Source organism: Pleurodeles waltl, chromosome 10 (assembly GCF_031143425.1).
Source record: "Pleurodeles waltl isolate 20211129_DDA chromosome 10, aPleWal1.hap1.20221129, whole genome shotgun sequence".
Lineage (NCBI taxonomy): Eukaryota > Metazoa > Chordata > Amphibia > Caudata > Salamandridae > Pleurodeles > Pleurodeles waltl.
This window is the reverse complement of record NC_090449.1, coordinates 4,391,687-4,415,854: the sequence shown is the minus strand read 5'-3', so window position 1 is coordinate 4,415,854 and position 24,168 is coordinate 4,391,687. Positions and strand designations below refer to the sequence as shown.

Below are 24,168 nucleotides of genomic sequence, written 5' to 3'. Positions count from 1 at the left end.
GCTTCTGAGTGCATCGTCGACAGGAGGCCCCGCCCCAAAAATAACACCAGCTCTGCAACTATGCCTCTGGGTGTGTTGCACCTGACAGTAATGAATCCACTGTGGTCCCAGTGGCCAAAGAGGTCAGGCCCCCCAGCAGGTAAAGTTCAAACAATCCTTGATGTCCTCATCGATGGTGGGATACTCGAAGATGATCTGTCTGCAGGTGGAGCTGAGGAAGGCGTTTTGAATGCATGACTGACCTTAGGAGGAGGTGAAGAAGGCTCAGAAGATGACTTCTTAGCCCTTACTGAAGAGGCACCAGGTTATTTTTCCTCCTTTTTAGAAAGGAGGATTTGCCTTTCAGAGGAGATGGTAAAGGACTGAGGCCCTTGTAAGACCCATGAGCGGTCTTTTTTTAGGCCTTTCTAGGCTGCTCAGGGGAGGATCGTGAATGGAGTGATCGTTCCCTCTTATTAGATTTTCTACAGGTCCAAGAGGAATCCTGGCTATTGGAGTCAGAAACTGGCTCTTTTATGGTCTTGAGCTTTTGGAGCCAGATTAGCAGCTTTCCGTTTGTATCCTTCAACGTTTTAGTTGAAAAGGTAAGACATACCTTTCAGTCCTTGGCAGAATGATTAGGGTAGATGCAATAAATGCAGTCTTGGTGAGGGTCTTCAGATTGATGTCTCTTTTTACCGCAGGCACTGCAGGCCCTGAAGAGGCTTTACTTTACCTTGTCTGACATGTCAAAGTCAGATTTTTCTGGAGGAAAGCACTGTGGGAACCACAATAAATACTTCCCCAGTGCAAATATATTGGTAAGTAGGCCCTGAAAGTATCCAAGTAGGAAATAACTGAGCAGAGCTCAGTGGAGACTCCCTAGCACAAAATGTGGTAGAGAATCTGAGGGACTGGAGCTTCTCTCAGGAGTGTGCTAGAGGACAAAGCAGCCTGATTGGCTGAAAGATAAGTTTGGTCTCTTGTTTAAATAGACTATGATGGGTTGAAAAGTGTAAGGACCTATGGCCTTCATGTTATATATTTAACTTTGCATTGCAGTTATATGGCACCGTGGGGCTCCCTCTTTAACGACAGGCAATGATCAAGCATGTGAATCTATGAAAGATCCAATACTGCAGGAACTACTCCTTCTTTATTGCAGTTCAGAAAAGTGCTAAAGACATTGCTATTTTCTCAGCTTCTCTAATAGCATCCTCCCTATTATTATAGCATCAAAGTCAAAGGTTTAATGTCAAGAGACCCTTTCGGTGTCTAAGCGCTTTAAAAGATCCTAAATAATAATGTAGACATTTATGGAATCTACATAAAAATGAATAATACCAACATTAACTGAAATTGCATACATAATGGATAATACCATCACCGAAGAAACCTACTCAAAGAATGAACAACGCCAACATAACTGGAACCTACAGCAATACCTGGTAATAGCAAAATCAATTAAAAATGCCCAAAGAATGAAAAACAGCAACATTACTAGAACCTACAGTTTAGGAACGTAGCATATTTTTAACACAGTTACCCCCCACTATTTGCCTGGTGTCAGTGTGTTTAGAATATAGTGCACTGGAATCTTGCTAGCCAGTACCCCAGTGATTGTGCTTTCTCCTCTAAATTTGGTTGTTTAGTAACTTTTACACCCCACAATTGGCATACTGGAGCACCCATGCAAGTCCTTAGTACATGGTACTTAGGTACCCAGGGCATTGGTACACTTGGGGTCTCACAAGGGCCGCAGCATGTATTATGCCATCCATGGGAGCCCGTGCAAACTGTGTCTGCAGGCCTGCCATTGCAGCCTGCGTGAAATGGTGCATGTACCTTGAACTTTAGATATAAGGCTAGCCTCATATCCTGGTCACTGCACTTAGACACTGTAAGTCACCCCTCTGGTAGGCCCTTCATCACAATGGCAGGATGCATGTTTCTAAGTGTGAGGGCAACCCTGCATCAGCATAGGTGCCCCTACAAACACCAGACTCCATTCCCTGGGCTTTGGAAGTGAGGAAAAGACATCTTAACGTATGTAGCAGACACTGTTCAACAAGAGTAGTCCAACTACATAATGCCTTCTCCGAACCGAGGCACGTTTGGTATCAAACATGTTGGATTCATGCAACTACACCGATTTCAGTGCTAGTTGCACAATCCCATGTACTCTGGAGGTTCCTTAGAGGATCCCTCAGTTTTGCCTGCACAGCCTTGCAGGATCTGCGTGCCAGCTGGTGCTGCTGCTGACCCTAGACACTGTTCTGTCTTCCTGCTGGTGAGGATTTGAAGTAGGTGTTACTAGGCTAGGATGAGGGGGTGCTCTGAGCGCAACCAAACTGCTTTGAAGGGCACATTTGGTGCCCTCCGTGCATAAAGCAGTTTGCACCAGTACAGTAAACCCTGGTTCTCGCTCTGGTGCGAAACCACACAAAGAACAGGGGAGTGACCCCCCCTGTCCAGCCTCTCTCATAGGGAGGTGCACAGAGCTCTGCCAGGAGGTCGGTTGATTCTGCCATCTTGGGAACAAGATGTGCAGAGGCGCCTGGGAGCATCTGACTGCAGATATTGACCAACCCCCTTTTAGGGTTACTTAAGGGCTCCCCAAGGGTGGATCCTCAGATTCGTCGAGCAAGATTCTACAAAGAAAAGTCTTTGCAAGACTCTTCTGCTCCTGGCCTCCAGAACTGCTGCTGGTTTGCTTTTGGAACTGAAACAAGACTGTATTTAGTTGGGAGGGCTCCCACTGCAACATAGTTTCTCCAGCTCCTGCATGAGCTCTGCAACATCAGTGGCTGTGCATCCTTCAGGGTCATAACGACTCTGTTTGCATCTAAGAAGCAAGAAGGAATCTCCCTTGGAGTGAAGGAGTCACTCACATGCATCCGCAGGCACCTTAAGACGACAACGACCGGCTAGTGGACCCTGCTGTCTCATGGACATCGAAAGGCTCTGCAGGTCCTACTCGTCTTCTGACCAACTTGGGAGGCAGTGGACCTTTGCTGCAGCCACCGGAACGGAATCCCTGTGCACCGCAACTGTTGCTCTTACCATGGCTTGTTGGCTGTTCCTCCAGGAGAACTTCAAGCTCCAAGAAGCCCCAGTCTCCAGCACTCTGCAATTCCAAGTTCAGATTTCACTCTGCAGCTCCTGAGGCATAAGACTCCTATTTTGTTGTGCTGCTGAGGTCTCTCTGTGACTCCCTGTGCCTGCTGCCAGTGGGTCACTCATGGGGGCTCCAACGATTCCTAACTTTCCTTCCTGCTGTGGGCCAGCCCTTACTAGCATCCAAGGGTCAAGAGGTGTGAACCTTGCTGGTCCCCAAAAACCCTCAATCTTCTCTGTAACAAATTTTGCATTTGCCAATGCTTGTCGGTGATTCTGCTGACCACTGACCCTCCTGCAATTCAGCGACTGACGTGGGAAAGCTTGTTGGCAACTCCAAGAATCTTCCTGCATCCCCTGGACTCTGCAGCTAGGCTTCATCCTTCACCGAACTGCAGGAACTTCACCTTTAGGAGGGCGGGAATTGCCTACCTGCACCACCTAGACATCTCCGAGTGGTATGGACACTGTCCCTTTCTTTTTCAGGTTCTTTACATCTGGAATCCACCTTTGGGTTCCACCAACCTGGTTTACGGGTCACAACAGCAGCTGGACAACCGAGGCTCCCAGTGACTCTTACCCCATGCACCTGGGCTCCCTGATGTAGGTACTCCAAACTTCTGGGTACAACCTTCTTTCTGCCAACTGGTTTCCTCTGGGAAGGGTCCTGAAGCCTAAAAAGTCCAACCCCTACGGTCCTGTGTTAGCCTATGGGTTACATAGCTCAATAGCAACTCTGCACCCAGATGTCTGTGTGATTTCTGATACTTGCCTCTGGTAAATCCTAACTCCCCTGGCCCTTTTGATTATAATACACTTACCTTGGTTGGGCACCTCCATTCTTATACAATTTTCTTAGTGTAGAGTTTGCCCCCCATAGGGTGCCATTTATTTCTATGCTTTTCCTGTGAGTTGCTTAGTGTCTATTTGGTGTGTAGATATCTCCAAGTGGAGATATACTGATATTAGTGTAGTAGTAGTGTTGTAATAAAGAATACTTTATTTTTGCAACACCTGGTCTGGTTCTTTCTTGTGTGAACATCACTGACTGACTACTGTGGAACTGTAAGTGCTTTACACTTGTCCTTGATAAGCCTGAGCTGCTCTCCACAGCTACCCCTAGAGAGCTTTGGTTATCTAGGCACCAAAACACTACCAAGAAGGGTTGCCTAAACTCAGTGTAGGGTGCCACACCATAGGTGTACACCATAAAATGCCTAGCCTCCTACATAAGTAATAACCAATAATTGCAAGATCCATGAAAACTGGCCAAAGAATGAATAACCGCAACATTACTGGAACCTACTGTAATAATTATTATAGCAACACCAAACAAAAATGACCAAAGCATGCATAACATCAACATTACTGGAACCTACAGCAAGGACTAATAATACAAAGATTATTGAAAACATAACATCTGCCTATATAAAGAACACATTCACCCCTTGAGACACCCTGGCCCTGAATAAAAGATGTGGATTGTTGCCCCAAAAAGATCAAAGCTTCAGAAGAGCCATTGAGAGATGAAACTTTGACCATGCAGTCAAGCAGAGATTCCTGAAGAGGATGCGTCATTCCACTGAGCCACCAGGCCTAGCACAATTATAAATAGTGAACAATGCCAATCGTAATGGGCAGTGCCAAGCGCCGGACCCAACATGTTAATGACCTATAAAAAAAAATACCTGTGATATTAAAGAACAACACTCCAGTAAGGGACAAATACCAATGTCACCAGAGACTATCCAAGAATATCTGAGTAAGAGTCACATGCTACTGTAATTCAATTAATCAATCGGTTGATTTGTAGAGAGCTTCTTGTTAAAGTACCACAACCAGAAAGAAAATAATACGACTGAGGACAGACAGGAAACTAATAACCCCAAAGTACTCAATCATAGCAACATCCACGCATTAGACCCAGTTAAGGGACAAAGAAAACAGTAATCAGAAATAAATATCTATGGAGAATGCCAGCAACAGTAAAAGAAGTAAGGGGTGAGACTTGTGGTAAATGTAATGAATACCCTGACAGAAAGCTACTAGTCAGAGTCAAGTGTAATCAGCTACAGTAAGATGTACCAGAGACAACAGGATACACCTATAGATATGAATACTATTGGTGATAATGCATATTGACAGGAAAATACGTTCTCCTTACTTGTCCTTTTTGCTGTTGACAGTCTCGGCGTCTGCCAGGTTATCCACAGCAATGGCCAGGAAGACATTTAATAAGATATCTGCTCATTGACATTAGGAACAAAAACACATACATCTAGACCACACACGTTTACATGAAGGGCAAATAAAATGCAACCAAAACAAATATTCTGCACTCCTAAGTCCCATACACTCAACAGGCACAGTGTGACCAGACCTCAAACCATGGACTACACCTAGAATTCACACACATCATAACACAGAAACACACACCATACACACAGGGAATACAACAGGCATGAGGCGATGCACTAGATCACACATACCATACAAAGAGACACACACATCACACCCAGAGAGAATACACCAGACTTGGACCAGTAACCTCACCCAGAGCTCGCACAACCATAAACACACACAACCTACACAGAGGGAATACAACAGGCATGGGGCGATGCACTAGATCACACATACCATACAAAGAGACACACAGATCACACACAGAGTGAATACACCAGACTTGGACCAGTAACCTCACCCAGAGCTCCAACAACCATAAACACACACAACCTACACAGAGTAAACACACCAAACCTGAATCCACACAATACATCCAGAGCTCACACACACCATACAGAGTGAATACAACAAACATGGAACCATGCACTACACCCAGAGCTCTGTCACTCTGACAGACGTAGCATCGATTAGTTGTACACAGAGTGAATACAAAAGACATGAAACCATGCACAGCAGCCATATCTCACACAGACAGACACAAAATACAGGAAGGGAATACAAATCATACACAACACTCAGAGCCTGCACACGCTTTCTCTTGCAGTGGAGGCCTTTGTTGTTGTCAGAGCTAGAGCTTGTGGCAAAATATTCCTACAGCCCTGTGGCAGATCCAATTGGCCAAACTCTAAATGGTCGGATACCAAGCTGTCAAGTTCAGCGACTTGGGATTGTGATGGAGAATCTCTCCATGATGTCTATTCAGAATCCTGGAGTGCACTTTCAGAAGAATGGATGGACCTGCTGACAGCGTCAGGAGATTGGTATACCAATAATGGTGTGGCCATGCCGGAGCAATGAGAATCACAGTACAATGACCTATCTTTGCCTTCCTCAGCACCCTAGGTATCAGGGGAAAAGAAGGAAAGGCTTACAAAAATATCTTGGATCAACTGATCAAAAGAGCATTGCTGATCATTCCTAGATGCCAAAACCTGCTTGCGAAGCACAAGCATTTCCTGTTGATTGGAGCAGCAAACAGATCAATTGTGGGGTGGCCTCACCGATCGAAAATGTAATCCACCTGCTTATGTTCTAATTCCCACTCATGACAGTGATGTTGATTTCATGAGAAATGGTCCAGTTCCACAGGCTATCCCCCTTTTCTGACAGCGATCAGGACCGTGTTCCTCCCTGCTTGGCTTTAAGAACATGGACGCCATGTTGCCCATTCTAACCAGGGCTGGTTGACCTTTTAGCCTGGGAGGGAATGCCTGCAGACCTAGCACAGTGATGTCAAGTGTCTTTTCTGTATCTGATCATAAACCTCTGATGGAGAGTTCCTCCGGTGCGCTCCCCGTCCATCCGTGCATGCATCTGTTGTAAAAGTATCATTCTGTTTGACAAAGGTAGAAAAGACAGCCCTGCATTCAAAGATGTTGGCAGCATCCACCAGTTGTTCACAGTTGTTGGCAGCATCCACCAGGCCTAGCACAAGTATAATGAATAAACAATGCCAATTTTAATCGGCAGTGTCAAGCACTGGCCCCAACAGGTTAATGACCTATAAAAAATAATAATTGTGATATTAAACCAAAATATATCAACAATGGACAATACCGACATCACCAGAGAATGACCAAGAATATCCAACTAAGAGCCAAGTGCTACTGTATATCAATCAATGCCGGTTTGTCTTGTGACATGTACCGTATCTTCCCAAGATACTGACTTGCTTCCACTGAGCGTCAAGTATCTGTTCAATGGGTCTCATGCGGAGTCTGCAAAAGGGAACACAGCCTATGCATGACACCATTAAACCCATAAGTGATTTGTACTGCCTTACGGTTATCCACTGTTTTGTAGAGATATTCCTTGCTACACTTTCCAACTTTGTTGTCCTTGCTAGTGATGGGAAGACTTTTCCCAGCTGCATGTTGAGTAATGCCTTTAGAAATTGGATCTATGTATGAGGCTCCAATGAAGATTTTTCTCTGTTTAACGTGAGGCCCAATTTCATGAATAGATTTATGCAGGTCACTGCCTTGACAAGCCTGTCATCGAGGTAAAGAAACACCGGATGACCTTCTCGCCTGAGGAAGGCAGCTACTACAGCAAGGCGCTTGGTACAGATTCGAAGGGCTGATCTGAGCCTACACGGAACAGCCTTGAACGGATAATGCTGCCTCACCACCAGAAACAGTGGATATTCTCTGTGTCTTTGATGAATGGGTAAGTGGAAATACACATCCTGAAGATCCAGGGAGGTCATGAAATCTCTCTGCATCATCAGGAGGACTTCTTGTGCAGTAACATTGCAGAAAGACTGTTTCCTTAGGAACTTATTTAGTTGCCTGAGATACTGAATTGGTCTCTTCTGACCCATTTTCTTTTTGATCAGAAAAACCTGGAGTAAATCCCTGGTTTCTCTCTGATTCGGGGGCAATCTTGATTGCTACTCTGAGGAGAAGTAAGAGAATTTCCTGTTAAAGCCGCTTCAGATGTAAATGATGGTCTTACTTGGTGGCTCACATGAGGGTCTTTGGATGAATTCCAATCTATGACCTGAAAGAATAATTTGCCTCACCCTTTTGTCTGACGTTATAGCCTCCCACCTAGGATCAAGTAGGGAAATCCCACCCTACCATAATTGAAGTGTGGAAGATGGAAAGAGGGGTTTGTAGAATCAGGCTACATTCTGATTCTCATTGTTGAGTATTTCAGGAACACTTCTTGTTCTCCCTGACTGCCTTTGACTCCACTTGTAGTAATATCCTTCCTCGTATCCAGATTCTCTTTGAGGACAATACATTTTGAGATCTTCAAAAGGCATGGAAATGGGAAGATCCAAATCTGCGATACTGTGAGAGACCCAAAGCCTGAGTAGTATTGGCTTTCAGAAGCTGAAGCGATTTATTCACAAGCTTGCCGAAAAGATTAGGGCCATCGAAGGGCATGTCCAAAATCTTTAATTGCGCCTCTAGGAAGAAGGCTGTGGATCTTAGCCAACCTTGCCTTCTTAACACAGTTTCTCCTGTAAGTTGGCAAACTCCGGTATTAGATAAATCTGTTGCATCAATGGTGGAAGAAGTGAGTTCTGCCTTCTTCAGGATAGCTCATGTCTCCTTGTCTGGGATGAGATCAAGCAATTGCACAATATCAAGCCACATCTGGGGATCATAGAGCACTAATATTGTCAAAGTGCTTGCAAACGTTTTTTTTAAAACCTTTATATTAGGTACAATGCAAGCAGTAGGCAAAGGAGTAGGTCACACAGTATATCTAGACATGATTTAAAGGTTATACAGTGCACATTATTAAAGACAGTTAATTTTCTCCACCCCTTCTGCCACTCCACTGTTCAGAGCATAACAATTGGAGCAAATAAATTCAATAGGTACCCCCCATCTCCCCGGTCCAGCCACCATAGCGAGACGTCATGCCCCCGTGGATATTTCACTTCCCCCATATCTTAGTCCATTTCTATGGACACCTGCAGCTTTCATATGTCACTTTCTCTGCCAACATGTGAAGGGAGCTGTCCTGGTGTGTGGTGAACACCTATGGTACGTACACCTTATACCAGGTCCAGGTATCCCCTCTTAGTGAAATGTAGGCAGTGTCAAGAAGCCAGGCTCTCTAGAGGTAGCTGTGGCGAGCAGCAAAGGCTCATCCAGGAGACATGCAAAGCTTATGCAATACCACTAAGGGATGACTGCAAGCATTGTTACAAACAGATCAACACAGGAAGCTGAATAAGCCTCCTTTTTTCAGCAGCCTTTGTGAAGTGCTTGGAGGAGAACTTTTCACGACATCTACCCCTGACGAGGGGGCATCTTCTTGGCCTTCAGAAACACAGCAAACCTCCTTTCTCTGTCATTAAACGACTAGACAGAAACCTATTACAAATGTCACATTTAGATGCCTTATGATTAGGATAAAGGCAATAAATACAGTTGTTTGTCTCTTCAATATAAATCTTTGTAAAATCACAACATGAACAAGCCTTGAACAGAGATTTCCAGGGTGACAGTCGATGACAACTGACTGTCCAGTTACAAGGATTCTCCTGGCTCAGAGATGTTAACAATGTCCCTAAAAAACAACTCGCAGTACTTCTGCACTGAAGACAGGGCTGGTTCAAATCCAGGGCAGATCAAGAACGTAACAAATCTAAAGTTGACTGAGAGATCAGAGAAGAGCATCGTCACGCGACCCCCTCACATACTTGCGACTCTGCACACGGGCAGTAGAAACCTGAGCTATGGTGGCCTCTAGGGGTAGTAGGAGAGCTTGGGCTTCTACCTCACTGGCTGAAGTTTGGGTCCTTTCTAATGAGGTGGATGTCTACTAAATATATAAGGTTGCTTCACGCATATGGACATTTTACACTGTATTCTGTATTTTATGTATATTTTACACTGTATACTGCAGTTTTAAAGTACCAGGGATTACCAGCCTGATCACGGGGAAAGATTCAAGCATTTGAATATATAAAAGATCTAATGTTGGAGAAGCATGTATGTCAATCAAAGGTCAAATACAATGTACTCAGGCCCTATATCTTCCACTCAGTTTCTGCATTGTTCCAGAGCTTCAGCTAGAACCAGACCTCGATACGTTCTACCTAGATATACCTCAGATACTAGATATAAATACACCGCGGCACAGAGAACATCCACTGCACTCAGGGCTAGATATCTACACTGGTGGTTATCCCCTCACCCAGAGCACATGCACTGTACCCTGCAAGCACATGCACGGTACCCAGAGATCAAACATCACAACTCTCCCACAGCTCACACACTGCTCTGGACACATAATTCAGATACCACAAGCAGAGGACAAGCACAGCGCCCAGAGGTCACACACTGAAACAAGAGCTCATACAATGCACCAAGAGGTCTGTAATCTGCACCAGACCTTATACAAGGGCCACAGTTTGTTACCTGCACACAGAACTCATGCAGAGTATATGCAGAACAATCAGAGCTCGTGCTCAGCACACATTTTACCTCGGAGCCAAGCGCTCCACACATTCCATAGGCAGCACTCCCAGAGCCATGTGAACTGCCCCAGAGTTCATGCAAAAGCCACAGCCTGTTACCTGCATGCAGAACTCATGCAGGAAATGCAAAGTTCATACAGTACGATCAGAGCTCATGCTCCACACAGGCAGAACTTCAGAACACACACACTGGACAAAGACCTTACGCACTGAATGAAGAGTGCAGCCATTAGTCTTAGAACTTATGGACTGCACACAGGGCATAGACACTACCCTCAGAGCCCAGACACTGATCCTTGTTGCTACTACACTGAGCCTGGGAGGCCGAAGGATACAATTCCCGCAAATAAAGAGAATGATGAAGTAAATGCAGACCAGCATCCCAGGGAAGAAGGGTCCTCCATATGCCATAATCCCATCGTACATGACCGCGTTCCAGTCCTCCCCAGTCAATATCTGAAAAGCACAGAAAAACGGCAGATAGTGTTCAGCAGGGCATCTGGTCAAATACAGACTGCATGGATACACAATACAACACAATACAAAGTGTGCCACTACCAGGCTATAAGGTACGAAACAACAGAACAACAAGACACACTGGAATCAGATTGTTGTGTGCATCTCCTGTTGTGTAAATGTAAGGAAATGCTTCTTTTTCTATGGTCATCTCCAAGTTTTTAGATTGATGCTGCTGTCTTCTTTGACACTGCAGACAAAGCACTAAGACCTGCTAACCAGACCTCAGTGCCCTGACCCTAAAGCCTATGTCTAACGGCCTGTACCCAATGGGAATGGGTAATTTACTTCTAAGTCCCTAGCATATGGCATCCTGGTACCCAGGACATGTAAGTTAAAGGGACAACCGAGGGCTTGCAGCGTGGGTTGTGCCACCATTGATGTCCTACAAGTAAATTGAGTAATACAGCCTGTCCTACTGTGGCTTGTTGTGTTGCTAACACATCTACACAGTAATGCTTGGTAAATGTATGGGGTGTTGACCAGGTGGCGGCTTTACAGATTTCTGTCACTGGTATATTTCCTAGAAATGCCATTGTTGCTCCTTGCTTCCCGGTGGAGTGTGCTTTTGTGTTACTAATAGCTGCCTTTTGGCTTTTAGGTAACAGGTTTGGATGCACTTTACTATCCATGTGGCTATGCCTTGTTTTGAGATAGAATTACCAGTATGGGGTTTTTGGAATGCGACAAATAACTGTTTAGTTTTTCTAAATGATTTTGTTCTGTCAATGTAATAAATTAAAGCTCTTTTAATGTCTAATGTATGGAGCGGTCTTTCTGCTACTGAGTCTGGCTGTGGGAAGAATACTGGAAGTTCCACTGATTTATATGAAACGGTGAGATGACTTTAGGTAGGAATTTTGGGTTTGTGCGAAATACAGTGTTATGTTTGTGTACTTGTATGAAGGGTTGTTCAATAGTGAATGTTTGTATTTCACTAACTCTTCGTAATGAAGTGACTGCAACGAGGAATGCTACTTTCCAAGTTAGATACTGAATTTGACACGAGTGCATGGGTTCAAACGGGGACCCATGAGCCGTGTGAGTACAATCTTGAGATTCCATGAAGGCACTGGTGGTGTTCTTGGAGGTATGATACGTTTTAGCCCTTCCATGAAGTCTTTGATGACAGGGACTCTAAATAGAGACTTGTTTTGTATATTTTGTAAATAGACTGAAATAGCTGTGAGATGTATTTTAATGGATGAAAAAGCTAAATTAGCTTTTTGTAGATGAAGTAAGTAACCTACAATGTCTTGTATGGATGCGGAAAGAGGAGTTATGTGTTTGGATTGGCAGTAAAAGACAAACCTTTTCCATTTGTTTGCATAGCACTGCCTGGTAGTGGGTTTTCTTGCTTGTTTAATTACTTCCATACATTCTGGTGGAAGATGTAGATATTCAAACTCAAAGACTTCAGGAGCCAGATTGCTAGATTGAGCGATGCTGGATTTGGGTGCCTGATCAGTTGTTTGTTTTGTGTCAACAGATCCGGCCTGTTTGGTAGCTTGATGTGTGGTACTAGTGATAGGTCTAACAATGTCGTGTACCATGGTTGACGTGCCCACGCTGGTGCTATAAGTATTAGTTTGAGTTTGTTTTGATTCAGTTTGTTGACCAGAAATGGAATGAGCGGGAGAGGAGGAAAAGCGTAAGCAAATATCCCTGACCAGTTGATCCATAGAGCATTGCCCTTGGATAGAGGGTGTGGGAACCTGGATGCGAAGCTTTGGCATTTTGCATTCTGGCTATTGGTGAATAGATCTATGTCTGGTGTCCCCCATTGGCGAAAGTACTTGTGAAGTACCTGGGGGTGAATTTCCCACTCGTGTGTTTGCTGATGATCCCAGCTGAGAACATCTGCTAATTGATTGTGTATCCCTGGAATGTATTGTGCTACAGGGTGAATGTTGTGTATTACCCAATGCCAAATTTTTTGTGCTAGAAGGGACAGTTGCGATGAATAGCTTCCTCCTTGTTTGTTCAGGTAATACATTGTAGTCATGTTGTCTGTTTTGATGAGAATGTGTTTGTGAACGAGAAGAGGTTGAAAGGCTTTGAGTGCTAGGAATACAGCTAGCAATTCTAAGTGGTTTATGTGAAGTTGTTTGTGTTTGTTGTCCCATTGTCCCTGATTGTTGTGATTGTTGAGGTGTGCTCCCCATTCAATCATTGATGCATCTGTTGTAAGTGTGGCTTGAGGCACAGGGTCTTGGAATGGCCGCCCTCTGTTTAAATTTGTAGAATTCCACCACTGAAGCGAGATGTCAGTTTTGCGGTCTATCAACATTAGATCTTGAAGTTGACCCTGTGCCTGCGACCATTGCTTTGCAAGGCACTGTTGTAAGGGCCGCATGTGTAATCTTGCGTTTGGGACAATGGCTATGCATGAGGACATCATGCCTAGGAGTTTCATTACAAACCTTACTGTGTAGTGTTGGCTTGATTGTATGCTTGATCTTACATTTTGGAACGATTGGACTATTTGTGGACCTGGAGTGGCAATTGCCCTTTGTGTGTTGAGTGTTGCTCCCAAGTATGGTTGTATTTGGGATGGTTGCAGATGTGATTTCTGGTAATTTATAGAGAACCCCAGTTTGTGTAGAGTTTCTATGACGTATTGAGTGTGGAGAAGACACTGTTGTTGAGTGTTGTTTTTTTTATAGCCAGTCGTCTAAATATGGGAATACGTGCATGTGCTGTCTCCTTATGTGAGCGGCTACTACTGCTAGGCATTTTGTGAATACCCTTGGGGCTGTTGTTATTCCGAACGGTAGCACTTTGAATTGATAGTGTATGCCGTGCATTACAAACCTCGAGTATTTTCTGTGGGAAGGATGGATGGGTATGTGGAAATACGCATCCTTGAGATCCAATGTTGTCATGTATTCCTCCTTTTTTAACAAGGGAACTACGTCTTGAAGTGTTACCATGTGGATGCGGAAAGAGGAGTTATGTGTTTGGATTGGCAGTAAAAGACAAACCTTTTCCATTTGTTTGCATAGCACTGCCTGGTAGTGGGTTTTCTTGCTTGTTTAATTACTTCCATACATTCTGGTGGAAGATGTAGATATTCAAACTCAAAGACTTCAGGAGCCAGATTGCTAGATTGAGAATTGCTGGATTTGGGTGCCTGATTACTTAGTTGTTTTGTGTCAACAGATCCGGCCTGTTTGGTAGCTTGATGTGTGGTACTAGTGATAGGTCTAACAATGTTGTGTACCATGGTTGACGTGCCCACGTTGGCGCTATAAGTATGAGTTTGTTTGTTTTGATGCAGTATGTTGACCAGAAATGGAATGAGCGGGAGAGGAGGAAAAGCGTAAGCAAATATCCCTGACCAGTTGATCCATAGAGCATTGCCCTTGGATAGAGGGTGTGGGAACCTGGATGCGAAGTTTTGGCATTTTGTGTTCTGGCTGGTGGCAAATAGATCTATGTCTGGTGTTCCCCATTGGCGAAAGTACTTGTGAAGTACTTGGGGGTGAATTTCCCACTTGTGTGTTTGTTGATGATCTCGGCTGAGAACATCTGGTAATTGATTGTGTATCCCTGGAATGTATTGTGCTACTAGGTGAATGTTGTTGTGTATTGCCCAATGCCAATTTCTTTGTGCTAGAAGGCACAGTTGTGATGAGTGGGTCCCTCCCTGTTTGTTTAGGTAGTACATTGTAGTCTTGTTGTCTGTTTTGATGAGAATGTGTTTGCGAATCAGAAGAGGTTGAAAGGCTTCGAGTGCTAGGAATACGGCTAGTAATTCTAGGTGATTTATGTGAAGTTGTTTGTGTTTGTTGTTCCATTGTCCCTGAATGTTGTGATTGTTGAGGTGTGCTCCACATCCAATCATTGATGCATCTGTTGTAGGTGTGGCTTGAGGCACAGGGTCTTGAAATGGCTGCCCTTTGTTTACATTTGTGGAATTCCACCACTGAAGCGAGATGCATGTTTGGCGGTCTATCAACACTAGATCTTGAAGTTGACTATGTGCCTGTGACCATTGTTTTGCAAGGCACTGTTGTAAGGGCTGCATGTGTAACCTTGCATTTGGGACAATGGCGTTGCATGATGCCATCATGCCCAACAGTTTCATGACAAACTTGACTGTGTACTGTTGGTTTGGCTGGATTCGTGGTAACATATTGTGGAATGATTGTACTCTTTGTGGACTTGGGCTTGCAAGTGCTGTTTGGGTATTTAATGTGGCTCCTAAATACTGTTGAACTTGCGCTGGTTGTAAGTGAGATTTTTGGTAGTTTATTGAGAACCCTAGTGTGTGTAGGGTCTGTATTACATAACGTGTATGGTGTTGACACTGTGTCTGACTGTTGGATTTTATTAGCCGGTCGTCGAGATATGGAAAGACATGGATGTGTTGCCTTCTTAGGTAGGCTGCGACTACAGCAAGGCATTTTGTAAATACTATGGGAGCTGTTGTTATCCCGATGTTTTCCTTGTATTACAAACCTGAGATATTTTCTGTGCGCTGGATGGATGGGTATGTGAAAACACGCATCTTTGAGATCCAGGGTTGCCATAAAATCTTGTTGTTGTAACAGTGGGACTACATCCTGTAGTGTTACCATGTGAAAGTGTTCTGATAGGAAGTAAAGATTGAGAGTTCTGAGATCTAGTATTGGTCTCAATGTTCCGTCTTTTTTGGGAATGAGGAAATACAGGGAGTAAACCCCTGTTCCTTTTTGATGATGTGGTACAAGCTCTATGGCTTGTTTGAGTAATAATGATTGTACCTCTGCTTGCAACATTGAACTGTGTTGGGAGGAGAGTTTGTGTGGTTTTGGAGGTATAGCTGGAGGAATTTGTGCGAATTCTATCCAGTAACCATGTTGGATAATGGATAAGACCCAATTGTCTGTAATGATGGGTAACCAGTGTGTGTGGTCTTCCTCCCACAGGGGAAGTGTGGTGAGGGAAGATGCAGAGCAAGTCACTGCTTGGTGTGTGTGGTTTGCTTTGAGGGCTGATATTTTTCCCTGGTTCTGGGAAATTGTCCCCTATAGGTTCCTCGAAACACCCCTCTTTGGTATTGTGGTTGGTAAGACGGTTTGGATTGTGAGGTAGATGCCTCAGATGTTTGGGCTCTAAAACCTCCCCTATATTGAGGCTTTCAAAATGAGCCTCTGTACTGTGTTGAGTAAAGCGTTCCCATAGCTTTAGCAGTGTTGTCGTCCTTTTTCATTTTTTCAATGGCTGTATCAACCTGTATGCCAAACAGCTGTTTTTTGTTAAATGGCATGTTAAGAACAGCTTAGTGGATTTCAGGTTTAAAGCCTGATGACTGAAGCCATGCGTGTCATCTAATGGTGACTGCTGTATTGATAGTTCTTGCGGCTGTGTCTGCGGAGTCTAACGCTGACCTTATTTGATTATTTGTAATGGCCTGCCTTTCCTCGACTATCTGCTGGGCTGTTTTCTATTGATCCTTGTGGAGATGCTGGATGATGTATTTCATCTCGTCCCAGTGGGCGCTATCGTATCTAGCCATTAGTGCTTGGGAGTTGGCTAGTCTCCATTGATTAGCCGCTTGTGATGCTACTTGTTTACCAGCAGCATCACATTTTTTGCTTTCTTTATCTGGTGGGGATGCGTCACCAGACGACTGAGAGTTAGTCCTTTTCCTTACTGCGCTGACCACTACGGAATCTGGGGGTAGCTGTTGGGTAATAAAAGCTGGGTCAGAAGGAGGCGGCTTATATTTCTTTTCTACCCTAGGAGTGATTGCTCTTGCCTTAACTGGTTTCTGAAAGATTTGATGTGCATGTTTTAGCATGCCAGGAAGCATGGGTAGACTCTGGTACGTGGTGTGAGTTGAGGACAACGTATTCAACAGAAAATCATCCTAAAGAGGTTCTGTGTGCATGGCTACGTTATGGTATGACGCTGCCCTAGCTAGAACCTGAGTGTATGAGGTACTATCCTCTGGGGCTGATGGCTTTGACAGATAACACTCTGGACTATTGTCAGAAATGGGATCATCATAAAGGTCCCATGGGTCGACATCATCTTGGTGTGACTCTTCAGAGTGCACTGTAGACTGTGCAGTGGGGGTAATAGGTGGAGAGACAGTTAGTTGAGGAGAATGAGGAGGAGACTAGTGAGGTGAGAACTGAGGAGGTGGAGATTTTTGTCTGGGTTTTGTCACTTTAGCCGGTGGCTGGTCAGTGTCCAAATGTCCTTGAAAGGCCAGCTTCCTCTTTGTTTTTAGAAGACGTGCAGTGAGGATCTTGCCAGTGTGTTTATGAATTTTAATTCTGGCCTGTTTTTCATCAAATTCCTCCATTTGCGTAAGTTCCTCCGCAAATCTATGGCTTTCTTTCAATTGTTTGGAAAGTCCATGCTCCTCTGTATATATGGGTATTTTCGGCTCCGAAATTGGTTTCCTCAGGATCAAAAGGCCTGGAGTAGAGGTTGGCCTCGGCTCCGAGAGGGATTTTCGAGGCTTCGACTCAATGGGTCAGTGCTTGACTATTTCGGACTTGTGCTCGGAGTCAGACCCCCGAACGGAGACTGCGGTGTGCATCATCTCCTCCTCTTCTACGTCGCGGCGTTCAGTGCTTCTCGACGCCATTTCCAACCTTCGCGCTCTTCGGTCTCGTAGAGTCTTCGTCGAGCGGAAGGATCTGCAGGCCTCAAAGTATCCTCTTGGTGGTCTGGAGATAGACACAGGTTATAGAGTAGATGTTGGTCCGTATACGGGAACTTGGCGTGGCACCGAGGGCAGAATCGAAACGGAGTCCGGTCCATGAGACTTCGACGAGGCTTTGGTCGGACCGACCAGGCCCGAGTTGGGCGCGGGTGCCCCGAAGGGCAAGTAGAGATCTGTATCCGCCGGTACCGAAGTGTTGATGATAGATGGTACGCGATCAAAAACAATACAGACAAAGTTAAAGAGTTTGTAGTACTTTTCCGACTCGAACTACCGGAGCGAAAAGAAACACGTCCGAACCCGATGTCGGAAAGAAAACAATCTAAGATGGAGTCGATGCCCATGCGCAATGGAGCCGAAGAGGAGGAGTCACTCGATCCCGTAACTCGAAAACACTTCTTCAAAGAAAAACAACTTGTAACACTCCGAGCCCAACACAAGATGGCAGGACCTGTGCATAGTACGTGTATCTTCAGCTACGCATGCCATCGAACACATCTATATATATATATATATATATATATATATATATATATATATATATACACTCATCAGCATACATGCAAATACTCCACTTAGAGTATGGTACATACCATGAAGGTATCAAGCTCTTCTTCAGAGTAAAGTAAACAATATCACCTTTATATCAGGTGTACTAAAATTAGATAAAACTCTAAGAAGCTGTTATTTACAAACTTTAAGTGGAAACCACCACTTCTACACCAAGTAATAACAATAATGAAAGTAGCTTTGAAACATCAGACATGAAAAGCACCAAAGAGGCCCAGGGCACTATACACCCCAATAATCTATCGTTGACAATTTAAGGAAAAATAACTCCTGCCAAAAGTAGAAACTCCCACCGGGTGCCACTATTAGATGGAACGGACAGAACTGAAAAGGCCTCACGGCACTGCAGAAGCATGGCTTATCTGTGAAATAGGTAAAGACAAATACCCCCCTACAACCCAGTACAAGAGTTATCAACTAGGCCAAACGGTAGAGAACCAAGCTAATTTGCTGTTTCAACCCTACTGTCACAATAACGCCTTAAAGAGGAGTAAGCCTGTGCACCAAATACATGGGCACCATCATACGACCTGTCAAGCAATGTGGTTTGAACTGTTTCCGAAAATCTGGAGGTTAGTAACCAGGCATGGCGACATAGCACTTCTGAAGAAGCCATAGCTCGGCACATGGAGTCAATAGAATCCACACCACAATGAATGATTAGTTTAGCTGCTTGCTGGCCATCTCGAATCATAGGAGTAAGAGTGATCCTGATATCATCTGGAAATGTAGGCAAGATGTTTGACAATGAGTCCCATAATGAATGAGAGAAATGTCCAAGAACACAAGAAGTATTTACAGAGCATAAAGCTGAACTAGTGGAGGAAAATATGCCTGACACAGACTTCTGGACTCCTGGAAGCTCTATCAGATGGGACATGAGGGACAGACTCAATATCATGGGAGGATAAAGCAGCCTGTACCACTAAATTTTGATTAGTAGGATGTCTTAGCAGGCAGGCCAGATCACCAGGGGCAGGTCGGTGCTTGTGAGATATAGCCTCATCTACAGGGGCCCAAGCCCCCAACAAAACGTCATGGAGAGCTTCACTTTAAGGAAGCACTGGTTTAATCCCTGTGTCGTCTTGACAGAGAACATCAATTAGAGGATCCAAAGTTAATTTTATTGAAGGAAGTGTTAGATCCAAAACTACAGCAACCCTTCCCAGCATGTCACCAAGAGAGGAGCTCACATCTGTAGCAAGTCCAGGGGAAAATAGGCCGAAGGCTGGGGAAGAATCCTAGGCATTAGCCGCAGCTAGGTCAGCCAGCCAGCTGTCCTCGCTATGAGGCTAATGAATATCCAACTCCTTTACCACCTCTCCACTATGTTCCTCAGAAGGATAAACATGAGGGAACTCTCCAGAAGGTGGAGGAAGATCGGGGATAACTGGCATGACTGGAGCAGTACCCGATGTCAACTGGCGTTGAGAAGGCGATTCCTTGACGTGGATTTTGACTTCAGACAGGGAGAGGGATTTGACTTTGATCGGGGCAGCCAGCAGTGTCGTTGTAGTTGGCTGATCGAATACAGGTGCCAAAAGTGGAAACCCAGAAGGGCTATGCACCGGCGCTGTAACAGCTTTGTCAACTGAGGCAGAAGGCCTAACTAAAGCTCAGGGCGAACCAGCCAGCATGGACACAGTCAAGGCACATTGCACCTCCTTGGGACGGACAGGCATTCCAGGAGAAGGTGATTCGCCAAAGATAGCATGAAGGTAAACGTAATACTCATGCATCTGCTTTAAAGTCGCCCCTGCCCCTGGAAAAGGAGGGAGACGCCAGGTAGACTCTGACCTCGACGCCTCAACCAAAGAATGTTGGGAAGCCATACGCTGTGAAGTTGGCAAATTCCGTGACTTTGACCACTTGTGTCGTGACTTACCCCATGACGTCGATGGAGAATGACATGTACAAGAACGACTCCTTGAATGGGCCCGCATACTGACGTCAGTACGAGAAGGAGAGCTTGGTCCTACATCTGCACCACCAGAAGCTTCATAAGACGCTTCAGCAGAGCTTTTGGCTGAAGCTGGCGACAGGAGTCACACTCTTTGGCTTCCTGGTGGTCGCCAAGGCACCACATGCAAATTGACTTGGGGTCCATAGCCGACATTTGTCTCTACAGGATCCACAGGGTTTGGCCCCTTAAGACAAGGACAGGAAAACGGCATGACTAACCGTTGCTGGACTCTCGCTGCAAGAGCGGAAAACAAGGCGTGTCAGCGAGGGAGTTATAGGGACTCCACCGAATTTAAATCTGGTGGATGACGTTGATACGAAGTCGCAAAACGCCCCCTACCAAAAAGCAGATGTGCTGTGGGAAAAAAGTTTGGAGATCCAGGCTTGTGGCTGGGGAAGATTCTAAAGTAAGGATTCTGAGGTTCGGTGTCTCTATCAGATAGGTTGTGGAGTGTGTGTTATTTGGGCCTGAATCAGTGGTGATTGTATTGGTCTTGCTGGCTGCAATGGAGAAGTAATTGTTGTAGGCTCTGGAAACCTCTTATAAAGATCCTGTAAAATGGTTTGAAATTCATTCACCAGAGTAACTGGCCTTGGTACAGAACACTCCTGGGAGTCTTGACGATCATAACATTGGAACTGGTCTCTATAAGGATCGGGGTTTTCCATATATTGATGCAGGCCTGAAGAATAAAATTGTTCCTCCTAATACTCGTCCTCATCAGTACCAGCCTGACATTTAACATGTAATTCAGAAGGATTAAGTGACTATGCTCTTCGTCCTGTGACTCTTTTGCATCATGTAAAGGCACTGGTGGAGGAGGGGAGACTTTACTCAGGGAAGTATGTTCAGGTTGTAAAATGCCTGAGCATATTTTTTCTCTTGCCGGCAGTGTCGTGGACAATGGCATCAGTGCTCAAACTGGGAGCTTTATCGTCAAAGTGGGTCTCTTCATCAACTATGTTGTTGTCGGCAGCTCTGACGTCTGAGGGAATGAACCTCTGTGGATAGTGTTCTAGAGGGTGCTATCCCTGACTGGCTGAAGTTTGGTTCTTGATAAACAATGGTGGATATATTGTTGAACTGAGTGTTTGAAAATAAGTTACGTATCTGTAACTGTAGTTATTCAGAATTAGAATCCTTCATAGATTCACATGCTTGAATCATTCCCCGTCGTCTAGATGGAAGTCCCCGGTACCTTTATAAAGTAGTGTCAATATTGACCTAAACATAGAGGCCTTAGGCCCATCAGGTTAGTATTCTATCAGAGTCATTTTTTTAAAAGGACTAAAATTGAGAGTCCACCAATCAAGCGACAACACCCTCTAGAATACTCATGAGAGCAGCTCCAGTTCCTCGCAGCACTCGTGCTTACCAGTGATACAGAACTGAGAGAGATAAAGGTGAGCTTCTCCGGGGAGGCGGGTGGGTTGCATGTGAATCTATGAAAGATTCCAATACTGGGGAACTACAGTTATAGGTAAGTAACTCATTTTCTTACTCCAGTATTGGACCTTTCATAGAGTCACATGCTTGAATCAGAGCAGGAAGCAGTAGAGAGGCATACTGCAGTGTCAGTTGTGAGTACTGCAAAAGAATACCCACAAGAGATGTAAGATAATATGCAGACATAAAATAAAGCAAAATACAATTGCTTACATCTGTTACCAGAAATCGTACAGTATATAAACACTTCCTGTTTGATACATAATAAACAATGTGCGGAACTCATTGAAGGATGGTGGGAAGATAGAGATAGCTCACTTTTACCAGAAAAGATGTCTTAGGTCCACTTGCCCCACTGCTATCTCCCCTTGAGGAATGGAACTGAGACAGTAATATTGCGTGAAGATGTGACAGTTCTTACAGGTAGCTGCTCTGCATATGTCCTGGAGCGGTACACCCGCAAATAGTGCCGCAGATGCCGTAGATGTCGACACAGCTCTCGTACAGTGAGCGCGGACAGAAGTATGTAATGGTTTGACTGCTGTTTTGTGGCTAAATCGGATCGCAGCTGATATCCATCTAGCAATGCCTTGCTTGGAAAGGGGTTGGCCCCTTCTTGGTGTACTGTAAGTGACAAACAACTGATTGGTCTTACAAAAGGATTTGGTCCTATCAAGGTAGAACTTGATGCACCTATCAAGGTAGAACGTGATGCATCTTTCAAGGTAGAACTTGATGTACTGTTTCACATTCAAAGAATAAAGAGCCCTTTCCGCTGGTTTTGAAGGGTTTGGAAAGAAGGTCTTCAGGATTAGTGGTTCACTGATATGTAAGTCCGAAGGGACCTTTTTGTATCAATCGTGGGTTTGTACGTAGGATTATTCTGTCTTCTGTAATCTGTAAGAAAGTTTGTTGAATCATCTGAGCTTGGATCTCACTGACCCATCTGGCTGATGTGAGAGCCAATGGTAGGGCTTCCTTCCAGGATAGAAACTTCAAAGCGGATCTGTGAATCGGCTCAAATGAGCTGTGCAAGGACTGTGCTCACATGCCACGAAGGAGGGGGGAGGTCTGAGTGGTGGGAAGACCCTAAAGAGACCTTTCAGGAATTGTTTGATGAGTCTGGAGGACCACAAGGACAGTGTCCTATGTGAGCGTCTAAAAGAAGAAATGCCAGCCAGATAAACCGTGATGGAGGCATGAGCTAGGCTTGAATGTGCCAAATGCAATAGGTAGGGTAATATTTATTCTGATGAGGAATATAGCGGATGTATCTGTTGTTCATGACACTACAAACAAAACCTCTTCCACTTACATGAGTATGTTTTGATAGTGCTGGTAGGTCTGGCCCTGGGGAGTATGTCCCTAGAATGTTTAGATGTGCAAACTCATTGTGCTCAGGAGCCAGGCTGATAAGTGAAGGGATTCTGGATTTGGATGCAAGACTTGACTCTTGCTCATGGTCAAGAGATAATGGGAGACCATTGGTGGGATCTGAGGTCTCACTGATAACAGGAGAAGCTCTGTGAACCAGTGTTGGCCAAGTCATGTTGGTGCTATTAAGATCAGTGTGCAAAGTTCAATCTTCATTTTGGTGAGAACCTTTGGAATCAGGGGAATGGGCGCAAAAGGCGTAAGCACAGATTCCATTTCATTATGTCAAAAATGCATTCCCCCATGATCCCTGATTTGTAAAGCCAACTTGCGAAGTATCGGCATTTGGTGTTTGATGACCTGGCGAAGAGGTCGAGATTAGGTGTTCCTCACTGTCTGCAGACCTAGCTCCTGTAGGGAGCTGGTCCAGTGTGTGGTGGACACCTATGGGGTTACACCTTATATTGGGACCAAGAAAACTCCTATTAGTGAGTGTTACAGTGTCTAGATAGCCAGGGCTCTCTGTGGTAGCTGTGGTGAGCAGCCAAGACTTATCCAGAAGGCATGTGTGTAGGAAGCTGGCCTGGTGTGTGGTGAGCACCTATGGTGTTATCACCCTATACCAGGTCCAGGTATCCCCTATTAGTGAGGAGTAGTCAGCACCTAGGAAGCCAGGCTCTCTAGAGGTAGCTGTGGATGAGCAGTCAAGGCTTATCTGGGAGACATGCAAAGCTCATGCAATACCACTGTTGTCACACAGCACATACACACATGAAAGAACCACAAAGTGTTACAAAAATATAGGTAGTTTATTATGGTGAAAGAAATACTAAAATACTGCATAGGCAATACTCTACTAGCAGGTGAGCAAATACACTATTATATACATCTTAGTAATCAGGAATGGGCATAGAAGGAAATAGAAAACAGTGAAATACAAGTAAACAATAGAGACCTTGGGGGAGACCAAACCATATACTAAAAAAATGGAATGCGAGAGGCAGACCCCCACCCGGGTAAGTGGAAACTGTAAAGGGGAGCTGGAGGAACTAGGAACCCAAAAAGGTAAGTACCAGATTGCCCCCCAGCGACCAGGAGAGACGAGGTAAGTACCTGTTTTTTCCCAAACCC

General features: G+C 44.8%; 1 protein-coding gene across 1 annotated transcript in view; it reads right to left on the bottom strand.

Annotated features, from left to right (window-relative positions):
* Window positions 1-24,168, bottom strand: part of CACNA1F (calcium voltage-gated channel subunit alpha1 F) — a 1,139,147-nt gene that overhangs the window by 711,779 nt on the left and 403,200 nt on the right. Inside the window, exons 16-17 of the mRNA XM_069209307.1 lie at window positions 10,840-10,960; window positions 5,261-5,339 (exon numbers count right to left, since the gene is read on the bottom strand). Of these exons, the coding sequence (XP_069065408.1) occupies window positions 5,261-5,339; window positions 10,840-10,960 (200 nt within the window). The remainder of the gene's footprint in view (window positions 1-5,260; window positions 5,340-10,839; window positions 10,961-24,168) is intronic.